Genomic DNA, 26,535 nt, shown 5'->3' with positions numbered 1-26,535 from the left:
TACTCAGAAATAATATGAACAGTACATCTACATTCCTCAAATTAGTTTCGTTCGACAGTAGAAAACGGAATAGGTCCAAGGATAGGTCCCACTTGCCCCGTTTGAAGGGGTTAGTGGGTTCTGATGGTAAATTTATTTCTTGCACTACCAATATTTTTGTAATTAAATAAATGGCTTCCAACACCTCTACACTTCAACAATGGAAGCATATAATAATGTATCCGTGGTTAATGTTCTGTCATAACCTGTTTTCTAAGTATACGTTCAAAATTTTGCTGAACTAGCGTTTTTTAGGTCCCACTTGCCCCGGGGTACCTTATAGAATCCTGATATTTGGCACAAACGAAAATATACAATGCTTGTCAAATTCGAAGTACTGGGTGATGAATGGAACCTTTATTCAGGCAGCTGTTTACGATTCACGGAAGCTACCCTCCAAATCATCAACACACGTTTCCTTTAGATTGTGTTCTAATGGCATTTTGCCCCCATCAAAAATTCCAGAAGGATTCGATATGCTGAAAGCATCAGTACTATATCGTCTAACAGAATTTTTTTCATATTTTGAGGAAAATTATGTTCACGGAAGAGTACGACGGACAACCAAACATGGTCTTATTACAAGAAACGATCCTCTGTATCCACCGAGTCTATGGTCAGTGTACGATAATATCATGCAAAAAATACCACAAACTACAAATCAAATCGAGAGCTGGAACTCGATTATTGGACATAGGAGTGCTTAAAATGATTGAAGAATTCAAATTGAAAGAAAAACACGTCTCAGGACAAATACTCGTATGCCTCTTCCGGAAACACCAGCAAGAAGAGGAAGACACACAGCGAAATGAATGACGAGTGAACAGTTTGTGTGTCTGCGAACTTGGGCTCAAGATCAAAAAGGGGCGTCGCGTGGCATAATTGAGTACCTGTTCAACTTTTTTTTATTTCAAGAGTATTTATTAAACGACATTATTATCTTAAACCTACTTATACAACAAAGGAATTCTTCTCTCACATTTTTTCGCAAATGCATTCGTTACGTCATCATAAAACATTGGGTGTTTGCTTATGTCTTTCAAGAGCTCACTTTCCACGGCCATCAGCATGAGAGAAAACAATCGTTTTTGTCCCATTGTCGATCTAAGATAATTCTTTACACGACGCAAAACCGAGAACGATCGTTCCACAGAAGCTGTTGTGTTGGGTATCGTTAAGATCAGTTTGGCCAATCTCAAGCATTCTGAGAAAGTTTGGCTCAAACTTTTCTCAACGATCATCAAAATTATTTCTTTAATTTTCAGTCCTCTGAACTCCGCGCGAGAATACAACACTGTCAGCTCATTGCACAATTTTGCTTCATCGAAGGAATGTTGCTGAATAAGCATCTTAACCATTTTAGTCGGGAAACTTGCATTAAAACACTCAAACTTTTCGTAGTTCAATAGTCCAAGATACTCATACTCGCCTAAACCATCAAATCTATTGGACATTTCATCAGAAACCTTCTGGATGACGGCATCATACAGCTGACGACACGATGACATGTCAACTTTCTCCTCAGCAGTCACTATTGTTGCCTCTTTTAAAATACTGCTGAAATGATCTTCTTTGATGGAAGCTTGACATACCTTGACATTTCTGACACATTCTACAATATCAAGCTCCTTCGTTTGAAGAATCTGATAAAGAACATCAGTGTGCGAAAAAATTTTGGCAAAAATCTTCAGCAAAAAAACTGTATTAAATTCCATCAAAAATCCGTGGAGACCTCTAGCTGCAGTGCAGGAATCGGCATCAAATTCATTTTCTAGCTACCATGTAAATCTCCAACAAACAGGCGCATATCGCATCATAGTTTATGTCAACCACCTTGATCATACGAGAATTGTATGACCATTTAGTTTTACAAACACTTGGAAGTTTTGTTTCCATGAACTCCTGCAACTTACTATTTCTCTTTGGTGACTGGGAGAAGAAAGACGCAAGAGATGAAATCGTATTGAAGAATCTGGCAGTCCTCTTATTATTAGTACAAGAATGGAGGAGTACCAAATTCAAAACATGGGCACGACAATGGATAAATCCTGCCTTCGGGAACCGTTGTTTGACTAGCCGTTGTACGCCGTGCTTATCACCAGACATGACAGCAGCCCCATCATATGTTTGTGCTACTAATTTGTCAGCAGTAAGACCAAAGGAGGGCTGCAAAATGGTGGGTTGACATCAAGGAAGGAGCGCCCAATAGAGCTCTGGTCCCCACAAGTCCCTATCTCACGCTTCCACGGGTCGTCCGATGACAAAAGACCGCCAGCTAAGGGTTGTGTACTTAGCTGGTAGTGCAGCCTGGGCACTGTTGTCCTTCTGACATCAGCTAGAGTGAGAAGGTACGCCTCGAGCGTCTGTTCACCAGGAGGTGCGGTTCAAACAGCGTCTGCCTGGTACCCAGCGGCTGATTAACGAAATGCTGTATCGCGTCAGCTATACCTAAGGTGGCAGCCCCATCATCGCGATGTAGGTAACGCGACCCCGGTAAGGTAGCTTACTGAAGCCTCTCAAATACCACGAAAAATGGAGATAGAAGAAAAAAGAACGTTATTTTTGGCAACCGACCCGGCAACGAAATAAGGACTATGATTGGAAACTCGGTACCTGGAATGTCAGGACCCTAAATGAACCTGGACGAGTGAGCCTTCTGGCTCGTGAACTGCAGAAGGTTGGAGTGAACGTGGCTGCTATTCAAGAAGTCCGATGGCCTAGATCCGGAGAACGTGAATTCCGAGCCGTGGACCCCACGACCAATACTGCATTCAAGTATAACATCTATCACAGCGGCGGTGAAAAAGCAGAGCATGGAGTTGGTTTCGTAGTGATGGGCAAGCAGATGAAGCGAGTGATGCGGTGGAAACCCATTAGCGAACGAATCTGTGTGTTGAGGATACAGGGCAAATTCTTCAATTACAGCCTAATCAACGTTTACGCACCGACAAACGATAAATCCGACGACGTGAAGGACACGTTTTATGAATGTCTTGATAAAGCCTATGGAGAGTGCCCAAAGCATGACGTGAAAATTGTTATCGGAGACGCTAACGCTCAGGTCGGTAGAGAGTCCCATAATCGGTAGGGAGAGCCTTCACTCCGCTACCAATGACAACGGCCTACGGCTAGTAAATTTTGCTGCTGCCAGAGGGATGGCCATCAGTAGCACCTACTTTGCACGAAAGAACATCCGAAAGCACACCTGGAGACACCCAAATTGTGAAACTTGCAACCAGATAGACCATGTTCTGGTGGATGGGCGCCATTTCTCGGATGTTATCGATGTGCGGACATTCAGAGGTCCGAACATTGACTCTGATCACTACCTCGTTGTCAGTAAAATTCGATCACGGTTGTCAACTGTATCGAACGAGAGATCACAGCGAACGATGCGTTACAATATCCAGCGATTGTCGGCGGAAGGAGTATCGGCTGAGTACCGCCAGAAGCTCGACGAACGGATAAGTGCAATCAACGTTAGCGACAACATCAACGATTTATGGGAGTCGATCCATGGAGCGGTGAGCACAACAGCACGAGAAGTGGTAGGCACTGCACAGAGGCGACCCAGGACGGGTTGGTTCGATGTGGAGTGTCAGAGAGTGACAGACGAGAAGAACGTTGCCAGAAGCCGGATGTTGGTGTCAGGTACCCGATCGAATAGAGATCGGTACAAGGAAGCAAGAGCAGCCGAAAAACGAACCCACCGCAGGAAGAAAAAAGAGTACGAAGAACAAGTTATTAGTGAGGCGCAGGAAAAAATGGAACAGAACGATATGCGGAGGTTTTATGAGTCTGTCAATGGCATACGGAGAAAGACAGCGCCATCTCCCGTCATGTGCAACGACCAACAAGGGAATTTGCTGACAGATAAAACTGAAGTGGCTGCCAGGTGGAAGCAACACTTCGAGACTTTGTTGAATGAAGGAAGTAACGGTGCATCGGTGAACAGAATAAATATTAGCGACGATGGACAAGCTGTGGAGTCACCTACACTAGATGAGGTTAAAAAAGCTGTCAAAGAGCTGAAAACAATAAGGCTGCGGGGAAGGACCAGCTCCCGGCTGAACTTCTCAAACATGGCAGTGAGCAGCTTTATGAAGTTCTGCACCATATTATGTCGAAAATATGGGAAGACGAGGAAATGCCTGCTAGCTGGTTGGACGGCCTCATTTGCCCTCTCTTTAAGAAAGGGCACAGACTGGAGTGCGCCAATTACCGAGGAATAACCCTCCTTAATTCGGCGTACAAAATTATGTCCCGTATTCTGTTCAACAGATTGAGACCGCTTGAAGAGTCCTTCGTCGGCGAATACCAAGCAGGTTTTCGTGAGGGCCGATCAACGACGGATCAAATGTTTACCCTGAGACAAATCCTTGATAAATTCCGGGAGTACAACTTGCAGACACATCATCTGTTTATTGATTTCAAGGCGGCGTACGATTCAGTGAAACGGAATGAATTATGGCAAATTATGCTTGAACATGGTTTTCCGGCGAAACTTATACGGCTGATTCGTATAACGTTGGACGGATCGAAATCAAGTGTAAGGGTTGCGGATGAAATATCGACGTCATTTGTTACCTTAGATGGATTAAAGCAGGAGAGCTGGTTAGCAAAGAAGCGGTACCATTATCACAAAATCGCATATGCTCCTGGGATTTGCGGACGATATCGATATTATCGGAATTGATCGCCGTGCCGTGGAAGAGGCTTTTGCGCCTTTTAAGAGGGAGACAGCGAGGATTGGACTCACGATCAATACCAGCAAAACGAAGTACATGGTCGCTGGCAATCAACGTGGGTTCATTAGTGGTGGTGGTAGCGAAATAGTGCTGGATGGTGAAAAATTTGAAGTGGTAGAAGAATTTGTGTATCTTGGAACATTAGTGACGTGCGATAATGATGTTACCCGCGAGGTGAAAAGGCGTATTGCAGCTGCAAATAGGGCTTATTACGGACTTCGTAACCAGCTTAAGTCCCGTAGTCTGCAAACGAAAACAAAACTCGCGCTGTATACTACTCTGATTCTTCCGGTGGCTTTATACGGCCATGAGACATGGACGTTAAAGGAGGCTGATCGGAGAGCTCTCGGAGTGTTTGAGCGTAAGGTGCTGCGGACAATACTCGGCGGTAAACAGGAGAACGGCATCTGGCGGCGTCGCATGAATCACGAATTGTACCAGATGTATAAAGGGCTGGATATTATTAAGCTTATACAACACGGCAGACTACGGTGGGCTGGTCACGTTGTTCGTATGCCGGAAGAACGTCAAGCGAAAATAATATTTAGTAGAGAACCCGGAAGAGGCCGCAGGCTTCGTGGAAGGCCACGTACACGATGGCTTTTTGCAGTTGAAGAGGACCTGAGGGCGCTCAATGTTCAGGGCGACTGGAAGCGATTGGCCCAGGATCGAGTCCAGTGAAGAAGGATACTCCATTCGGCGTAGGTTCACCGAAGAGCTGTAGCCCATAAAGTAAGTAAGTAAGTAAGTAAGACCAAAGGAAGAAGCGATTTCATCAACTTGTGCGGCCAGAGCTGTTGCTGTTTTGTCATTACTGACATCAACCAGCCCAACGAGTCGTTCAACCGGTGTTCCTGTTAAGTTATTTTGTTTAGGTTAAGCATTTTATTATACACTATAGTTTCATATTTACCATCAGACTTGACGTAGCGCAAGGCACATGAAAGTTGAGATAATCGTGCAGAGTCAGTGGACTCGTCCAGCATTATTGATACAAAATCTGCTTCAATTACCTCCTTTTTAATCACATTAAGCATATTTTCTCCGATACAGTCAATTAATTCATTCTGAATGCCTCCAGATGTTCCACTGAATACCTTGCTGTCAATGAATTCTTTAAATGCAGGGTCCTTGATAGCGATAATACTATAAAAATCTTTGTAGTTTCCTCTGTTCACCGAATCAGATGTCTCGTCGTGTCCACGGAACGCCAAACCATGTGACCCAAGAAAACATGTCACCTCCAACAGAGTTTTCATCCCATTTCTGTTCTTCGTTACCTCTTCATTATGCCGGTTTCTGGCCAAATGGCGACAATGATCGAGAGCTTCATCAATTCTTTGCTGCCCATACGTTGTCAAAGCAAAAGCACTGTTGATATGATCCTTTGAAGATGAATGTGTTTTCATGGATGCAGTGAGGTGATTCAGATCATTATAACCGTTTTTCGACCATACGCCTTTGTCATTAGCATTCCGAAATAGTAAACATGGCCAACAAAACAGCTTATTCAATTTTGTGGAACCGCAAAGCCATAGGTGATCATATGACGACACATTGAAATTTCGCGTCATTACTTTTCCCTTCAGTTTGTATGTCGACTTCAACATTTCCATAGATGGACGAGGAACTGGGCATTTTACAAGAAACATTCTTTCTTCAGCCGTGCGAGAAGCAAATGGCCGTTGCAAAATTTCATCTACCAAACAATGTTCTGCAGCCATCTGTGAGTTCCAATGAATATAAAATAAAAATAAAATTCTATGTGCTAACAAATTTACTTACGATTTTAGGGCAACCTAAAACTGTTTTCTTCGAATTCCGAAAACTTATGAAACAAATTCAATTTTTTAGATTGCAAGCAAAGTTCTCCAACTGCATGAAATAAAAGAAAACCGTCAATGACCAAATTCATTCAAATAGAAGAGCAGTGGAAGCAGTATCGTCATGAAATCTACTGGCACACTAACACTGTTTCGATTCGACACATAAATGTGAAGGGAATGAAACTACGTTCAACCAAATGTGTTGAACCGAAAAGCCATTCATGCCGTGCATCTCCCTATACGGACCAAATGAAATTAGAGAGCCTACAATGTGTGTGTGGAGTGTTTGCTTCATTCATGTTCCGCTTCAGAATAATACTTGCTCGTTCAAATTTTGCACACGCTTAAAGTAAATTACACATCGCATGAATAATTTTCACACATGACGACGATGACACGAGAGAATAGCAATCTGTGTGAACATTATGTGTAAGACATTCACAGTCGCTGTGTAATGTCTTTTATTATTTTAATATGTGTAAGAAACTTTGCTTCGAACTGTTTTCTGTGGATTTTCGTTTTGTTTCGATACGATACAACTAAAATGTGCGACTATAAACATCGCACTTTAGTTTGGTCATATCGAAACAAATGGGGACTCCTCTGAAATAGTATAAAAATGTTGCGATAATTTTCAATTTACATGAAAAAATATAATTGAGGTTAGGTCCGTTTTCCGACCGCTCTCTCACTGTGTGAAATGAACTCATCGGAAATCGTTCACCGTCAATTACACTAAAATGAGTAACATGGCAGTTACTCATAATATGTGTTGTTCCAGGTTAGGCCCGTTTTGTGTGAACGAAACACAAAATTGTGTGAATGACTTTAAGCGTGTGGCTTCATTTTTGCGAGTGTCTCTTGTATGTCGTAACACAACGCAATCAAACACGCAAATACAAACAACAAAGCTATGCTCGGCTAGGCGAATTTTCAGTGTGTGTAGTTTTGTTCATCAACAAAATTGAACGTAGCGGTTACAATGCAATTTGTTTAAAAGGGAGTTTCCCCTATTTCCGACCAACCACAACTTAAATGTTTTTCAATACAGTATAAAGTAATCTTAATTAGATGATTATTATTTCGTCTTCCTGTTCAATGAACATGTTGCACATGCCCACCAGACGCCAGTTGATACATAACATATATATTATTATATATTATTTATAACTAGTGTCTAGGGCAGCGGTGCTCAAGCTAAGGTACATGTACCCCTGGGGGTACCTTCGATGTCCCCAGGGGGTACCTCGGGCAAAAATGCATAATGGCGGATGTATTACAATTCCAATAAAAGCTAAATAGGTTTTGATAATTTTATAATTTTTGATTTCAAAACTTTGTATTGCATATAATATGCATGGTGATTAATATACCAAAGCCTGTTGAATCCTGCACACTACACCAGCACAGTGTATGGAGGATTGTGGGACAAAATTTTAAAACGGGAAAACCTTAATTGACTTAAATCTAGAATCTAGGGTTTGGAAGCCTTCATTTGAGTGGTTGAAGGTTTTTTTCTAAAAGCTCGGTAGCTTGGTTACAAGAGGCTTGAAAGCCCTCTCCTAAGCAGCTTGTAAGATTCTTTTTTCGAGAGGAACAGAAACCTTTTTTCAAGAGGCAAGGAACCCTCCTTTCAAGAGGTTCGTAAATCTCCTGTCAAAAGGTTCGGAAGCCTCCTGCCAGCAGCGGTGCGTGAGTCGAATCCCATCAGAACCATGGCCCAGAGAATCGCTCATGATTCAAATAGCGATTTGCATCATTGTATGATTTTTACGTGTTCTTCTTCAACAAATGCATTGAATTAACTTTTTTCGCTTAAGGACAAGCCTCCCGGCATCCAAATTAAAAAAGCACTAGCGTTTTCAAGGGCACCTCACTCAATTTGGAAGCAACACACAACTGTCCTTTTTCATAATTCCTGTTTTGCTGCGTCGCAGCATGCGTGAAAAAATAAAAATGACAATTATCCGAGAGGCCTGTCCTTAAAACAATGGCTACTAAATACATATGTAAACAAACCTTACGCCTCTATTGCGTTTTGACGCTTTTCTGTCCGAGAAACTCAATGCATGAAGTGCATTAAGCCTCGATGATACAGATTTGAACATGATTCTATCTACACTGCATGTCAAAAGGCTCGAAACCTTACTTTCAAGAGACTCGGAAGCCCCCTTTCATGAGGCTCGAACGCCTTCTTCTAAGAGGCTCGGAAGCCTTCTTTCAAGAGGCTTGGAAGCCTCCTTTCAAGAAGCTCGGAAGTCTACCTTCAAGAGGCTCGGAAGCCTCCTTCCAAGCGACTCGGAAGCCTTCTTCGAAGAGGCTTGAAGGCCTCCAAGAGGCTTTCAAGAGGCTTGGAAGCCTCCTTGTAAAAGTCTTGGAAGCCTCCTTGTAAGAGGCTTGGAAGCCTCCTACCAAAAGGCTCGGAAGCCTCCTTCCAAGAGGCTCGGAAGCCTCCTTCCAAGAGGCTCGGAAGCCTCCTTCCAAGAGGCTCGGAAGCCTTCTTCTAAGAGGCTCGGAAACCTTCTTTCAAGAAGCTCGGAAATCTTCATTCAAGAGGCTCGGAAGATTCCTTTCAAAAAGCTCGGAAGCTTTCCTTCGAGAGACTCGATATTCTTCTTCTTGGAAGCCTGCTTTCAAGAGGCTCGTAAGCTTGCTTTCAAAAGACTTGGAAGCTTTCCTTCGCGAGACCCCTTCAAGAGGTTCGGAAGGCGCCTTTCAATAAGGTTTCAAAAGTCTTCAAAGTGCTTGTTGGCACACAATACGACGAGAGCAGTTTCCGTGTTTATAATCCTTTATTGAGTTCAAGGTGCATTATAAATCTCCTGATGCAATATAGAAGGGATGCATTGTTGGCTATACTTTAAACGATATTGATATTACTTACGTTTACTACACGCTCAGGGTCAAGCAGTTTTGTTGTACTGTCGGTACGTGTCGTTCTGGGATACCTAAGGTTTACAGTTCAAAGGTTCATGTAAGATTTAGTCAGTTTGCGTACTAATTAGTTTAATTTAACGTGTCGTAAAGACCACTTACCAACTGTTCAACTATTTAACTAATATTTTAGTTCATGTAAATCATACAACCATCAATGTAGGGCTTTTAGGTTAAGCTACTATGGAACGAGAAAAATATTATAAAATCCGCGTATTTTACCTAACATTTGTTTCCCTACCTACTAAGGACACTAGATCATAAGTTTTAATAATCACTATCAACTAATAGATGGAAGCTAATCTAACTCTAGGCATAAGGAATAGAATAGTATAATTTTATGATTCGCGTGCTTAACTCTGTCTTGCAATACGAAACACTGAAGACGACCTTACAGTTGAGGTCGAAATACGTATATGAAAAAGTATTACGAGGTGGTGGAATTAAATGGAATTGTGCTAAACTCGTCTTATGATAGTGAAAACAGTGAACTAATTTCTCCCAATTTGAATAAAATGTAATTAGCATTAGCATTGAGCATTTCGCACAAATTCGTAGGTGGTACAAGCCTGGACTATTGTATGAGATTGAGAGTAGCATCACTTTCATCCGTTACAACAGATATTGATTTGGGACTAATCACTATCTCTTAGATGGAAGCAATGCACTCTCCAATAGTCGAGATTAGTCCTGGCCACGTCCTTGCGAATGCTGAGGAAAGGGAAGGATGGTTGAAAAAAAATTGAAATTTGAAATTTGAAAAAAAATGTAATATTTATAAAATTTGAATAAAGATTTTCCAGGTTTTACGAAATTTAGCGGTGAAACATTCCGCGGTTTTTTTTTTGGCAATGTGGTATAGGCAAAATGTGGAAAACATCTGTGAAATTGTGAACAGTTTCCTAAAGCAATTCTTCATAATAAATCAAGCGTTTTACTTCAAAACGCTTGATTTTTTGTGAAGTTTTGAATTTTATACAACAAAAATTAAAATTGCGGCATAAAATTTGGCTTTGACGCTTTGCAAAGCTGAAGAACACTTGAAAATTATTAATCTACTGCAAACATTAGCAAAGTTAATCCCCCCGCGAAATGGTACTGGTCGCAAAATGGTTCACCGTGAATAACTACTAATTGCGGAATGGTAGACCATGAAATGGTTTAGCTCAAAAAGTCGTTTAATAGATTTTCCTTTTTTTGTGCATATGTTATTTTCTAATTTTTTGTGGGGGATGTAATGTCTGTAAAAAGAAGATAATTTTTAGTTTCAACATGGAAACTTTTATCCCTCCCTTTGAATTTTTTTTTCTTCTTTGTGGTAGATACCAAGAAGCTCATACTGGGATTCGATCTAATCTCCGCAATGAATTAGGGGTAGCCTCGTTTAGAGCATTATCTTCTTCTTTTTCTTGGCATTACATCCCCACACTGGGACAGAGCCGGCTCGCAGCTTAGTGTTCATTAAGCACTTCCACAGTTTTTAACTGCGATGTTTCTTAGCCAGGTTACCATTTTTGCATTCGTATATCATGAGGCTAGCACGATGATACTTTTATGTCCAGGGAAGTCGAGACAATTTCCAATCCGAAAATTGCCTAGACAGGCACCGGGAATCGAACCCAGCCACCCTCAGCATGGTCTTGCTTTGTAGCCGCGCGTCTTACCGCACGGCTAAGGAGGGACCCTAGAACATAATACATCTTCAAAAAAAAAACTCGTCTTCGAAATGTCATGCGAAGTATGTTTTTACATATCATAATTTTTCCTTGTTTAATCGTAGTTGAATCAAAAAATGGAATAGGACGAGCTTGACTTCTAGACTTGTGGAGTCATAAAACCTAAATTTATGAAATTATGTTTTTCCATCCACAGAAAAACATCATCCCCGTTCTAAAGTGTTCATTCCAATTCCCCAGCGGTATGAAAACAAACATCAGGTAATGTTGATCACAATCGATTTGACTCATACGTTTGATATTTGTATCAACAATTACCGAAGGGCCGACACGTTGCCATTTTGCGCAACGAATTGAATTGGTGTAGCACATCGCATCCCGTTTGATGATGCCACCACTTTAATAGACGTCAATTAATGGCACTATCTGAGACCCGGCACGCCTTACCGCGTCCATTGGAACGTTGCGACGATATGGAAGAAAAACATTCAAATTGCGAAAGCAGGCACAAATTGGCATAGCAGAAGTTGCGTTTCGCGACGGAATCAACAAAGGCGGTTATTGTTACTGGCTGGTCGGTAGCTCTCTACACACAAATGATACAGAGTAGTATGTTTGCCGATTCTGTCTGTTACGGCGAGGGTCATGGATCTAGAATGAACCGATGGATACAGTTGCGAGGCTTACAAGTGCAAGGTGGTTATTGACGTGGAACAATTATTATTAACTGCTCAAAAACTGTGGGCTCGAATATGAATAAAACACAAATACAAAATAAATTTCAAAATTTTCAATGAAATCCCAAGTTTTTTTTAACTGCACACCTTTTTTGTAATTAGACAGGACATCAATCTCCTTAATTTATTTTAATAGTATATTATATTATCGCTTGAACGGTCGATCGTGATTACATGTTTGAAGAAGCGGAGGAAGATTCATCTCCAATCCAAATAGACTTCCAGAACACTTTGAGAGTACTTATTATAGAGTACTAGATATAGACAGAAGACTCTTTATTTGCCAGTCAAAACCCATCGGAACTCGCAGAGTTTTCATACGATGACGCATCGGATTCAATTAAGCCAAACAAACCGAGCAGCAATCTAATATTCCGCTGGCATACATAAAATAAAATGAACAATGTGTGATACATGGAAAACACACCTGCTGACGATGCTCTTCGTGCGTTGCTGCGTGAACTGGACACGTAGGAGTTCACACAAAGAATTTCTATCTCTCGACAATTCGCTACTTACCGTAATCACGCCGTCCTTGATAATAGCTGGCTTTTTACTCCGCAGAACCATCATCGGCTTCTTCAACGATCGTTTGGTCATTCCTGCAGCCGCTGACCACAATCACTCGCTTTTGTTTAGCAAGCGACTTGCGATTTCAGGGGCACCAATCAAACAAAACAGCAGCCACCTCAAAAGAGAATATCGATGTACGTGAAGCCAAATCGGAACCAAATAGAACTGCAGTTTTTTCCAGGGCTTCTTTTCGATTATTATGCTTTTTCAGTTTATTTGTTTCACAAGTTGACTCTAATTTGCTATTTTTCACCAAGCTTTCCTTTAGCTAAACAAATAACATTCAATCACAAGAGTTGCATATTGACATTTATTTTCTGGAGAAACATTGATTCTGCTACTACAGCTGGAGGCCACTTCCTGTCACTGGCGTTACAGTTAGATCGCATCTTGGCCTAGCTCCAATCGCACGGAAATTCAACTCTGCAATCAATTGCAGTTTCTTCACAACCAACTTGCGGACATTCCAGTCACCTGGACAAGGAAACTTCAAAATTTTATCGCACTTGAAATTTCATCACATTTTTTTCCCACAATCACTTCCTCTCCTAAGACGACCTCGTTCGTCTGTTCGTGACCGCACAGAACTCACATCGAATTTCGGCGATAATCGCCTTCCACGACCGAATCGAACACCACACGAAATCTCCGCACCCTTCTCGCTGGCCTTGCACGGTTCAAAAATCGCCGGAAACACAACCGAAATGTCACCAAAAATACCTTCCTAATTGAAACTGGAAATTTCCTTTTTTCTTCCACTCAAACACGACGGACGAGCAGAAAAATGCGTCCCCCCGCAGCTCACACTCTTCTACTATCAGCGATGCTTCGAAGATCCGCGAGAAAACGGGAATCCGCGCTGACTGCAGCACCCACACAAACAACAAACCGCGACGATGACGGACGGATGGAAATTTTGACATCAACATCAGGGGTGTGCTCAAAAACTCAGTTTTTCGCTGAGTTTAACCCAGCATACAAAATATTGGCTGTTGGACGTTTGTTAGGCGTTCTGTTTGGTGAGCGAACCAGGAGCTGGAACACCGAGAGGTTTCGAACATCAATATTATACTTCAATACCAAATTTTCAAAACGCGACTTATCTGCTTTTGTAAACAAAGATTCAAACGTCGACTTGTCAAAACTGAGAGCACTAGCAAACCAACACCATTGTTTGCCGCAACAGCCCCGGGTATTGAACAGCTCTAATGGTGATCGACGTGAGCCTCCATCCGTGGGCATGAGATCGCTTGACGGCGATAATGTGTCAAACTAGATGATTGGCAAAACGGAGGATCAACAACAAGACGGTGATAATTAAAAGTGAATCTGATTGAATTAGAAATCGTTGTAGCTTAAAATTACTATTATTATTTCAAGTAAAGTGAATTGAATCCTATATTAAACCTAGATTAAAACTTAAGAACTACTTACAGATTAAAATTTGAGCTTAACAATCTACATTTGTTGTGACTAGTAAAAGTATAGTACGGAGACTGAAATGTAAGTAAAACCGAATTTGTAAACCAACTGTTTCGTCCAGGGTGGGACGACCCTACGTTGTGTTTCACTTCTATTGGGATTCCGGGCGGTGATCAAGTAAAAACAAATGCAATTGCACACACGCTGCTCTGTTTCGATCAAGCAGCAGCTACGACGATGCCAGCCGTTCGTGATCGAACATCAACCTATCCTAAAAATAAATGCTCTTTTTTTAGCTTTAAGCTGATTACACCTAAATTTTGGGTCGTTGATCATAGCTGGAAGAACTCCAACCGATACTATCACAACATTTTCTTAAAGATTTCAGTGTGATAACTGTGATCATCACGGTTTTCCGGATAAACTGACACGGTTGATCAAAGCGACGATGGATCGGGTGATGTGCTTAGTTCGATTTTCAGGCACGAAACCCGATATTATGGCACGTAACTTTGAGAAGATGGAGGAAGCCTACATCAGACTGAAGAGGGAAGCTAAGCGGATCGGACTAGTCATCAACACGTCGAAGACGAAGTACATGATAGGCAGAGGTTCAAGAGAAGACAATGTGAGCCACCCACCGCGAGTTTGCATCGGTGGTGAGGTGACGAAATCGAGGTGGTAGAAGAATTTTTGTACTTGGGCTCACTGGTGACTGCCGAAAATGACACCAGCAGAGAAATTCGGAGACGCATAGTGGCTGGAAATCGTACGTACTTTGGACTCCGCAAGACGCTCCGATCGAATAGAGTTCGCCGCCGTACCAAACTGACAATCTACAAAACGCTAATTAGACCGGTAGTCCTCTACGGACACGAGACCTGGACGATGCTCGTGGAGGACCAACGCGCACTTGGAGTTTTCGAAAGGAAAGTGCTGCGTACCATCTATGGTGGGGTGCAGATGGCGGACGGTACGTGGAGGAGGCGAATGAACCACGAATTGCATCAGCTGTTGGGAGAACCATCCATCGTTCACACCGCGAAAATCGGACGACTGCGATGGGCCGGGCACGTAGCCAGAATGTCGGACAGTAACCCGGTGAAAATGGTTCTCGACAACGATCCGACGGGCACAAGAAGGCGAGGTGCGCAGCGGGCAAGGTGGATCGATCAGGTGGAAGATGACTTGCGGACCCTCCGTAGACTGCGTGGTTGGCGACGTGTAGCCATGGACCGAGCCGAATGGAGAAGACTCTTATATACCGCACAGAGGCCACTTCGGCCTTAGTCTGAATAAATAATAAATAATAACTGTGATCATTGGTACCATTTGACCTGTGCCGGCGTGAAAGCGGTCACGGTGCGCTCGAATAACTTCGTTTGTGCGGTGTGTACGTTAGCTAAATCTCGTCGAGCGCGTAGTCAGGCAAGCGGTATTTCGAGCACGTCGAGTACCCGTCAGTCGAAAATGGAACGTGAGCTACAACGCCTGGAAGAGGAACAGAAGTTGCTCGAGGATTTGACATTTGACCCGTGAGCAGATTGAGAAGGAACGTGCTTTGAACGAGAGGGAACTTCGGGCAAAGCTAGAGCGAGGAAAGCAGTTTATCGCTCGCAAACATGAGCTGCTGAGCCGTCAGGATGAAAAAGGAACCAGTGTGCGTAGTTTGACGAGCAGTTAGAGGAGCGCAAAGCGGACCGAAGAGTGGGTAAGACGGACTGAAGCGGTTGCCCAGGCCATCGTTGAAGTACCTGGGTCTGCTTCTGCATCTATAAGCATCGATCCACCACTTGAAGCAAGTCTGCAAAATCCGCAGGCAGTGCATCCTTCTTCGACACCTCTGAAGACAGCCGCATCTGCGGTTCTACCACCCATCGGAGAAGATAGGGTTGGTGCGGGATCAGAGGCGAAGTCGATCCCGAGGACTGTGGCCAGCATCACTATCGATGCGGAATCCGAGCTTTCAGCTGATGGCGCCATCGGTGGAGAGGTGATTCAGCAGGATAAGGATAAGCATCGGGTGGACATCGACACAAGACGGAAACGTGAACTTGACCTGGTTAGTCGGATTAAAAATCTACAGTGGCAGCACGCTGAGGAGCTGAAACAAGCACGTGATTCGGAGGGAGATTTGCGAGCTCAGCTTGCAAGGCAAGGCCATGGACGATTAGAACTGGAGGCCCAAGTGAAATCCCTGGAGAAGCTACTCGTCGAGGAGCATGAGCAAAGACGCACTTCGGAAGCAGATTTGCGGCATCAGCTGTCACTACGGAATAGGGAATGCGAGGCGCTGCAACTTCAGATAGCAGAACTGGATTCTGAAATTCAGTGTCTGCGGGGCACCGCACAGCAGCTGCAATCCCAGTTAGAAGCAGCTCAGCAACGCGAGTATGAATCGGATCGCCAACGAAATGAAGCGATCACAGAGTATTGGAACCTGCACGACGAAGTGCAACAGTTCGTCAGGCGTAATCAGGCCAGCGGATGAAGGTTCTCCTCCATTACCCCCTCCGCCAGAGTCTTGGTTTGAAGCGGAAAATGCAAATAACGTTGAATATTCCAATCGCGTCGAGTCAGATCCTTGTTTTCCTCCTCCTCCTCCTCCTCCTCCTCCAATTTCGGTAGATCCTGGTTTGGTTAGTGGTCAGCGGAATTACGTAGCACAAGCCGGAATATTGGGGGGTGGAATTCGGAACATGACTGGTCCCATTTCCTCTGCAAGTATCCATCCACCTATCCAATCACAGCCTCGAATATCGTCCTTTATGAGCGGTTCTTTGAGTCCGACGCCACAACAGATCGCTGCTAGACACACGGATACAAATTTCATCCATTTGCTTCAAAAATATGCATGTTTATTTCCAAAATGGTAATATGTTTGAATCAAACATATTTATTTTTAAAACCAAATTAAATTCCTGTTTGTTTTATACATACATTAGTGGACAGCCCCTCACTCGCTCTTGCAAAGGTAAACAAAAACTCGAGTTCATATCGGATCCAATCGGAAGTTAGCAGAGGAGCAGGAGCAAAAGTAGAAGCATATGTTTTCTTGCTTCCAAATTGATGATAGGGATGTTTTTCAGGTACAGAAAGGTAAGTAAATGAAATATGAACGTTTGGAATTGTGAAATCTGGTAGTCAAATGCTACCAGAATATGAAAATTGGTAGAATTGATAAAAAAATATTATGAGGGGTCGAACCAAAACAAAAATATTCATGTTTGCTTCAAACATTTAGCTGGTTAAAACAACATGAAACGCACATTTGATTCAATAAAAAGTTTTTGTTCGCTTCAAATGCAACAATATGTTTGTTCCAAACTGATTTATTTTTGATGCCAGAACAAACTGAATTTATGTTTGGATTTACCTAGAATATGTTTTTAACATAGTTTTTTCTGCGTGCAGGTGGTAACCAGGGAGCTCCCCACATTCTCCGGAGATCCGATCGATTGGCCCCTATTTATTAGCAGCTATCAGCATTCTACACAGGCTTGCGGGTACACCGACTCCGAAAACCTTTTGCGCTTGCAACGTAGCTTGAAAGGTAGCGCAAAGGATTCAGTCAGCAGTTTCTCGCTCCACCCGTCGACAGTACCACAAGTAATGTCTACACTGCAACAACTGTACGGTCGCCCGGTCACAATCTGTGTGAACAACATGATCGTCAAGGTTCCGGCAACACACCCTCCGAAACCCGACCTATTGGATACACTGGTTAGTTTTGGACTGATAGTTCAAAATCTCTGCGGTCACCTGAAAGCGGTCAGCTTAGAGAAACATCTGGCGAACCCTATACCTCTGCAAGAGCTCGTTGACAAGCTACCGGCGACGGTGAAGTTCAGATGGGCCATCTACCAGGAGCAAGTACAAGATGTGGATTTGAACGTGTTCAGCAGCTACATGGCGAGGATATCTTCGACAGCAAGTGGCGTAACTCAGCTGTCCAATATTGTCACACTTCGCATGCGCGATGGCCGTGTAAGGGAGAAGTGTGCGGAATCAACGACTGCCCAAAACGACATCATCGACTACTTCACTTCGAGCCACCAATGTCATCGAAAACTACCAGTGCGGTGGTTACAGTTCATCGGCAGCTGTCGTCGTCTACGCTTTTTCGGATACTCCCAGTAACCCTATTTGGGAAACAGGGACAGTTCAACACATTCGCATTCCTCGACAACGGGTCATCAGTAACACTCGTAGAGCGGTCCATTGCCGACGCACTCGGTGCAAGCGGAGAAGTGAACATCGAATGGACCGGAGGCATAAACAAAACGATTGCTGAAACGTCACGATGGAGATTTCCGAGGCCGGTGGAAATAGGCGGTACAGGTTGTCCGAAGTCTACACCGTCGACCATCTCGGACTACCACAACCACCGATTACGCAGAGCTCGCTAACCGATACGCGCATCTCAACAAGCTGCCGGTGAAGAGCTTCCGATGTGCTGTACCAGGAATCCTAATCGGTCAAAGCAATGTTCACCTCCTCGCTACTCTAAGGCTGCGGGAAGGTGAATTGAACGAACCGATCGCAACGAAGACCAGGATCGGATGGGCAGTTTGTGGCAATGTGCGGAAACCACAAGCCAATACGGTGTACAAGCAGCTACACATACATGCTGAACCATCTGTAGTAGACCTCCACGAGTACGTCTGTAGGGTTCAGAGCAAATAGATGTATGAAATATATATGTGTAAAATAGAACTGTTGCTAAAGGTATTTTATCAAAGCAATCTAGAAACCATGTACAGGTCAGATATGTCTAAACCGTGGACAAATAAAGACGTGAATACGATCCAAGTGTATTTCCTTGTGGTTTCAATCGACTGGACTAGTTCCGGACCGGACTTTACAATCTGGCGACGAGGATGAACTCCGGTAAGAATGAAATTTTGAAAGTTTAAACCTAGGCTAACATAGTTGGACAAGGAAGTTAAATTCTAAAAAAAAAGGTTCTATTAGCAGTACAAATACTGAGCGATTTTTTTGCAAATGTGATGGGAAAAAAATCCAGAACCGGGATGGTTCACAGAAAATGAAAAGAAATGGGAGTTGAATACTCGTTGACAATGCCCGGACTGGGAGAGTCCAATATTAATGGTAAAAAAAAATAGATCCTGGAACGGGAGGTTCCACTGAAATACAAGAAGTACTGCTAGTTGGCAGAGCCCGGACTGGGAGAGTCCACAATTAGATTTTGTCCCTGGGCTGGGAGAGTCCATAAAAAGTAGATTTTATCCGGAACTGGGAGAGTTCACAAAAAAAAAAATGGCTTGAAAAAAAAAATTGTTGCTATGGAAAATAAACAAAGGTATGTGTTTGAGAGTTATTTCACTGGTTCAAACATTTGTTAGCCTATGGTCAAGCATGTTTTTTTTAATACTGTTATATATATTATATATTTATAAAATATTACAGTAATGGAATATGAGATGAGGCCGTTACCTCCATTTCGTTGCGAGCAAATCGAACGATCCAAACTAAGTCGAGAGTGGAAATCGTGGAAAAGTGCGCTAGAATGTTATTTTGAAGCACACTCGATTTTTGACCAACGGATCAAAAGAGCTAAACTGTTGTTCCTTGGTGGACCTCAACTGCAGAGAGTGTTCGAGAATCTCACGGACACAGATAAAATTCCATTGGTGGCAGTTGAAAAGAAATGGTACGATACTGCCATTGAGAAATTGAACGATTTTTTCCAGCCAGCTCGTCAACATACTCTGGAGCGACACCGTCTCCGCGAAATGAAACAATTCAAGGAGGAACGATTCGCTCAATTCGTAATGCGCTTGAAACAACAAGCAGCAGATTGCGGTTTTGATAAGTATTCATCCGAAGTTTCCAAGATTTTAACTGAGTTCACATTGATTGATGTCATTGTCCAAGGCTGTACTTCGAGTGAGCTGCGTCGTCGTATATTGAAGGAAGACCAATCTCTAGCCGAAATTGAAGCATTAGGCGCTATGTATGAATGCGTGGATGAGCAGATCAAGAGTTTGGATAAAGCGAACGTTGGGTATCAACATGAGAAGGTGTTCAGAGTACTCGAAAATCGGAAAATAGAAGAAAAAATGACTGGGGAATGCAAAGCTTCTTGTTTTCGTTGTGGAAACACGGGACATTTTTCGAAATCACTAAATTGCCCCGCTAGGAATAAAACGTGCAGGCGTTGTAAGCGCATTGGACATTTTGAGTCCGTATGCCGTGGAAATCTAAAACGATCAGCAAGTAAATTACCAAGCAACACAACGGAGAAAAAGGTTCGTGCTATCGAGACCGTTTGCGAAAGCAAGAATTCGGATCTATCAAGTACTTCTACAAAGGAAGATGAGGTTTTACAGAGGACTTATTATGCGTTTTATACCGGAAACGAGACGAATATGATAGAGTGCTGTATTGGAGGAGTTAAATGGAATGTGATAATTGACTCCGGATCAGAGTGCAACCTGATTACCCGTAATGCGTGGGAGAAATTCAAAGCGTCTAACATCAATATACACTCGTCTACAAGACACTGCAGTCGCGTGCTCAAAGCATACGGTAGTAACACACCATTGAAGGTTATAGGATCATTCATTGCTGAGGTACGGATCAAGGAACGACATGTGGTAGCAGAATTTTTTGTTGTGGACGGTGGTCAGCAATGCCTTTTAGGAGATAAAACTTCCAAGGAACTTGGAGTTTTGAAAGTAGGTCTAGATATTAACATCGTGAATGAGGAGTTAAAACCGTTCAATAAAATCGATGGGATTCAAGTTCACATCCATGTGGACCCGAGCATTAAGCCAATTTTTCAACCATTGCGAAAAGTTCCTGTTCCTCTTGAAGATGCTGTGAATAAGAAACTCGATCAACTGCTCCAGCGAGACATCATTGAAGTTAAGACGGGACCGACTCAATGGGTGTCTCCATTGGTAGTAGTCGGAAAAGCAAACGGCGAACCAAGGCTATGCTTGGATTTACGAAGAGTAAATGAAGCCGTTCTACGAGAACGATATCCAATGCCTGTCGTGGATGATTATTTGGCAAGAATGGGAAAACAGATGATTCGAAGTAAGCTTGATATTCGTGAAGCATTTCTACAAATTGAATTGGATCCTGTTTCCCGAGATGTCACTACGTTTATCACCAGTAAGGGACTCTTCCGCTTCAAAAGAATGCCCTTTGGTCTTGTTACTACTCCTGAAACTTTTCAAAGAGTAATGGACGAAATATTGACGGGATGTGAAGGAGTGTACTGGTACCTAGATGATGTCATGGTGGAAGGCACAACTGTGGAAGAACATGATGCAAGATTGAATGAGGTATAAAGCGTTTTTTTTTTCTCGGTAAAACTATTAAAACTTTTAAAATATATTAACAAAATAAGAAATTGTTCTATCCATATTTTGTTTTGAATTAATCTGATAAAATCGAAAATAGGCGAGTAACACCTGTTTTTTTTTTATTCGTTAGGTTCTGAACCGTTTCAAGAACCGTAACGTTCAACTAAACTGGGAAAAATGTGTCTTTAGGGTGCATGAACTTGAATTTCTTGGTCATATTGTATCGGCTGATGGAATTTCACCAACAAAGGTCAAAGCAGATGCTATTCAAACCTTTAGAATACCAAAGAATCCAGCTGAAGTCAGGAGTTTTCTCGGGCTGGCTAATTATATGAACAAATTTATCTACAATTTGGCTACTATAGATGAGCCATTGCGTAAATTGACTTTGAAAGATGCACCGTTTGATTGGAATGACGAACACAATTACGCTTTTGAAAAGATAAAGGAAAGTATGGCTCGAGCTGGAAAGTTAGGATACTTTAACCTAAGTGACCGTACAGTTGTAACAGCTGATGCAAGTCCTGTAGGACTGGGTGCGATACTAGCTCAATATGAAAGTAATAACCAGATACGTATCGTGAGTTATGCATCGAAATCTCTCACAGACACAGAGACAAGATATTGCCAAACTGAAAAAGAGGCACTGGCTTTAGTTTGGGCGGTAGAACGATTTCAAAGATACCTCATCGGAAGATCTTTCGATTTAGTAACTGATTGTAAAGCATTGCAATATTTATTTACAACCAGATCCCGTCCTTGTGCACGCATTGAACGATGGGTTTTGCGATTGCAATCATTTGACTACAAGATTATCCATGTGCCTGGTGAAAACAATGCAGCAGACGCGTTGTCTCGTTTGGCAACAGTAAATGCATTGCCATTTGATCAAAACGAAGAACTAATGATTCGAGAAATAGCAATATCTGCTGCAAATGCAATTGCACTGGATTGGCAGCAAATTGAAGATGTTTGCAAAGAAGACGATGAAATTCAAAACATTCTCACCCTTCTCAGATCGAACCGACAACAAGAGCTTCCTTTATCGTATCGAGTAATAGCGAACGAATTGTGCTGCGTTGGAGAAGTTCTTATGCGAGTGGACAGGCTGGTGGTACCCCTGAAGCTACGTGAGGTGGTTTTAAAACTGGCGCATGATGGTCACCCAGGTAGTCGAATGATGAAAAGTCATCTTAGAAGTGCGGTATGGTGGCCTAAGTTAGATCAACAAGTTGATGAGTTTGTAAAGAACTGCCGAGGATGTTGTTTAGTGTCAGCCCCAGATGCACCGGAACCTATGGTCAGAAAAACTTTACCGTCTGGACCCTGGGAGGATATCGCTATAGACTTCATGGGTCCTCTGCCGGAAGGACAATATTTGTTAGTAGTGGTTGATTATTACTCTCGATTCGTAGAAGTAAAAGAAATGATTTCAATATCTGCCAAGGCAACGGTTCAAGAGTTAAGTGTGATTATAGACTTAACATACGGATTCCCAATAACAATAAGTGCAGACAACGGATCTCAGTTTAGCGAAAACTGTGAAAGGTTGAAATTATTTTGTCGCGAAAATGGAATCAAGTTGGTAAACACTATTCCATATTGGCCACAGCAAAATGGCGAAGTAGAAAGACAGAACCGTTCTATTTTGAAGAGGTTGAAAATATCGCAAGAACTTGGAAAGGACTGGAGAAGGGAGCTAAGCCAATATTTACTGGTTTATCATTCAACAAATCACTCAACTACAGGAAAATCTCCGGCGGAACTGATGTTCGGAAGGCGAATAAGAAATAAGCTGCCACATGTGCCGCTATATCGAATGGATGATGAAGAAATTCGAGAGAGAGACTTGATACACAAAGAGAAAGGAAAGGATTATGCCGATACAAAGAGGAAAGCAAAGCCAAGTGAAATTACAGTTGGAGATTTGGTGCTGCTAAAACGGATGAAGAAATCAAACAAACTTGACACGAATTTTTCAAACGAGGAATATATCGTGACACGCAAAGAAGGAAGCGATTGTACTGTGCAGTCAAAAGAAACAGGAAAACAATACAGAAGAAATGTAAACCATTTGAAGCAAGTGCAGAAGTCATCTGATATACGTGATGAAAATCAAATCAACCAAAACGAGGAAACAAACAATGAAGAAGCAAATAAATCTAAACATAGTGCACTCGAGAAAAGAATTCGTAGCGAACCTGTTTACTTCAAAGATTATATTCCACACTAGTACAATAAAAAAGTTAAAGGAGAGTTGTAGGGTTCAGAGCAAATAGATGTATGAAATATATATGTGTAAAATAGAACTGTTGCTAAAGGTATTTTATCAAAGCAATCTAGAAACCATGTACAGGTCAGATATGTCTAAACCGTGGACAAATAAAGACGTGAATACGATCCAAGTGTATTTCCTTGTGGTTTCAATCGACGGGTCTAGTTCCGGACCGGACTTTACAACGTCCGGCGCTTCTTCGACATCGAGAGCATGGGTGTAGCGGTGGTGCCAGCCGTGAGAGGTGTTGAAGAACAACGTGCGAACAATATCTTGGAAACGACCACACGACGGTTGAACGACAAGAAGTACGAGACAGGTCTGCTCTGGAAGCACGATTACGTGTAGTTCCAAATAGCCGGCCGATGGCAGAATGACGCTTCAAGTATCTCGAAAATCGTTTAGCCCAGAACCCACAGCTTTATGAAAGTGTGCGTCAACAAATGGCGAAATTCAAAGGCAAAGGCTACATTCACAAAGCGACAGGGGAAGAAATGGAGGAGTTTGACCTGCGGCGTACATGGTTCCTGCCGATTGAAGTCGTCGTTAACGAGAAAAAAAACCTGGAAAGGTTCGAGTTATCTGGGATGCAGCAGCGAAAGTAGAGGGCATCTCGCTGAATTCAATGCTGCTCAGAGGACCGGATCTTCTGACACCGTTACTGTCTGTGATGTTTCCGTATCGGGAGCGTCAAATCGCAGTGTCCGCAGATATTAAGGAGATGTTCCTACAAATCTCAATTCGGAAAGAGGACCGCAGTGCTCTACTGTTTCAGTACCGAGATTCCCCAGACCTACCGATGAGTACCATGGTATCGGATGTCGCAATATTCGGAGCAGCCTGCTCCCCTGCGCACTCGCAGTTCATCAAGAACCTAAACGCTACAGAGCAGGAAGCAGAGTTTCCACGAGGTGCGGCCGCAGTGAAGAAGCGGCATTACGTGGGGACGATTACGTAAACAGTCACGATACAGCGGAAGAAGCGATCGAGGTGGCGAAGGAAGTGATCGAGGTGCACAAGCGAGCGGAATTCCATATCCGTAATTGGATGTCAAGTGATCGGAGCGTAGTCGAGAAGTTGGGTGAAGCGAATCAGAAGAAGCGAATATTCTATTAGCATTTCCTCAGTTATTAATTGAAATCTTTTCTATAAATACTCGCCATAGCATGAGTATGTATCTTCTGTGGCAAGTACAATTGATAAACCATGCCCAGGGAGTCGAGAATGTTTTCCACCCGAAAACATCCTAGACCGGGCTGAGAATCAAACTCGCCATCTCCGGATTTGAAATCCTACGCCTTTGCTCGCAATGCTAGTTATTCTTAATATGTTTAAATCTTGATAATTTACGGGTCATCAATCTTCAAGCAATAAAAACACTTATAGAAGTTTTCAGTATTACCATTTTTTACTTTTCATTTTAATAAACTTGAGTATCGTTTTTATTTCACCTTCGTTCAAATTATCCAGATCTTCTGTATTGAGGGGATAATAGAAACGATCCTCAATATCATTGACAATATCCTTCGTTCCATGATCCCGATCATCGTTGTCGTTGTCTTGGTTGCCATTGTTCATCCTCGTGAGGTACCGCCAGAGAAACGTTCCCAGCAGAAGCGTGTTTCCGAAGGCCATAGTTTTCAGACCCATCAGCATTTTCAGCGGAATGATGAAGGCCTGAAACAGTAGAACCGGAAGCGTAATCAACGCTACTGCCATCATCAGGTATTTCAGAACGTGGATTATTGAGGATCCCATACTGGACCAGTTATGTGTATCCGAGATGGATATGCTGTGAACACCGGGAGAATCCGATTTGCACTGATGTTTTGCTGGGATCGTGTGCGTAACCTCGCCATAACTGGGAATGAAACTAACGGTCACTTAATTCAATTAGTAGCGATCACGACTGATATTGATTTTTTTAACTAACTCTTCGTTTTTGTAATCATCATAGGTGTAGTAGTTGATATTGCGTTTATTTCTACCATCTATGGGTTCGATACTTAATGCACGATCACCGTTTTCTCGAATGGCATCGTATACAGAAGAAAGCACCAGATTTTTGTCCACGTTTAGCACTACCGGGGCGTATTCAGCCAAAGCTGAACACACCAAAAAGGACACAATAATGAAACTCATTGGAATGGATCACTGCTCAAAACCACACCAAACAAAAGACCGCAAATTACTAAAGTAGATCTAAACATTTCAGTTGCATTTATAGAGTATCAACGAACATGCCGTCGAGATAGTTCTCACCAAACCAAGCATCTGCCATTCTAAGAGGATTATTGGAAATGCGATCTCCGTGAATGTTCTGTAGTACAAATTGTGCTTATTCTACGAGCGGCATACCGTTATACGCAAATCCGCATCACGATCGAAAAATAAATCATAACTCCTATAGATCAAACCTACTCCGCGCGTTGAGAGATGGGGTGAAGAGCCGCTCAATTTAAAAATGCGTTTTTGAAAAGATTAGATTTCGCGCGCTTCTGTGAATGAACAGATCGATGAAAAACTCACGTGGTCTGTTATTTCTTTCTTCTTTGCGCTGATTCATCGTGCGGGGAAGGTCTTCGGAAGAGAGCCGCAATCGATTAGGATCGACGATGTGACGATGAAAGTAAGAGCGATTCAACTCCATTTTTTCGATTCCGGTATTGGAGTTCGATATATTTTAGACAAACAGTAGTATGAACAGTATGAATTATGAAATAGTTCAATACAGCTCTACTGCTTATTGATGATAGACATGTAGTAGGTATGTAAAGCTTTCATTACAATTTGGCTAGCCTTTGCGCTGTACGCATGTAAGATGAAGATCTAACAAGCGTCACGATACTAAATCTAATCCGATTTCATGAGGCAAGGGCCGGAAATGAAGCACAGTATGTTTGGCATTGTATGCGGATGAGAAACAGCAACATTACCGAATAGTCTCGTCACCTAGTGAAACATTTAT

The 26,535-nt window shown here is 42.6% G+C and overlaps 4 protein-coding genes across 4 annotated transcripts in view; 1 reads left to right on the top strand and 3 right to left on the bottom strand.

Annotated features, from left to right (window-relative positions):
- Positions 1 to 13,413, bottom strand: part of LOC134217601 (hippocampus abundant transcript 1 protein) — a 125,775-nt gene extending 112,362 nt beyond the window's left edge. The window contains exon 1 of the mRNA XM_062696387.1: positions 12,480 to 13,413. Within this exon, the coding sequence (XP_062552371.1) occupies positions 12,480 to 12,560 (81 nt within the window). The 5' untranslated portion in view covers positions 12,561 to 13,413. The remainder of the gene's footprint in view (positions 1 to 12,479) is intronic.
- The window catches only part of LOC134217603 (collagenase-like), a 457,454-nt gene that overhangs the window by 322,434 nt on the left and 108,485 nt on the right, over positions 1 to 26,535 (bottom strand). The window lies entirely within an intron of this gene.
- LOC134208815 (uncharacterized protein K02A2.6-like) lies at positions 20,348 to 21,277 on the top strand. The gene has a single exon (XM_062684762.1). The coding sequence runs from the start codon at positions 20,348 to 20,350 to the stop codon at positions 21,275 to 21,277; it is 930 nt and encodes a 309-aa protein (XP_062540746.1).
- Positions 24,966 to 25,826, bottom strand: LOC134208814 (uncharacterized). Its single transcript, XM_062684761.1, has 2 exons — positions 25,501 to 25,826; positions 24,966 to 25,428 (listed from the first exon to the last, which is right to left on the bottom strand). Exons 1-2 carry the CDS (start codon positions 25,707 to 25,709, stop codon positions 24,966 to 24,968), a joined length of 672 nt encoding a protein of 223 aa, XP_062540745.1. The 5' UTR covers positions 25,710 to 25,826.

Source organism: Armigeres subalbatus, chromosome 2 (assembly GCF_024139115.2).
Source record: "Armigeres subalbatus isolate Guangzhou_Male chromosome 2, GZ_Asu_2, whole genome shotgun sequence".
In the NCBI taxonomy this organism is placed as follows: domain Eukaryota; kingdom Metazoa; phylum Arthropoda; class Insecta; order Diptera; family Culicidae; genus Armigeres; species Armigeres subalbatus.
This window is presented reverse-complemented; position numbering and strand designations above follow the sequence as displayed.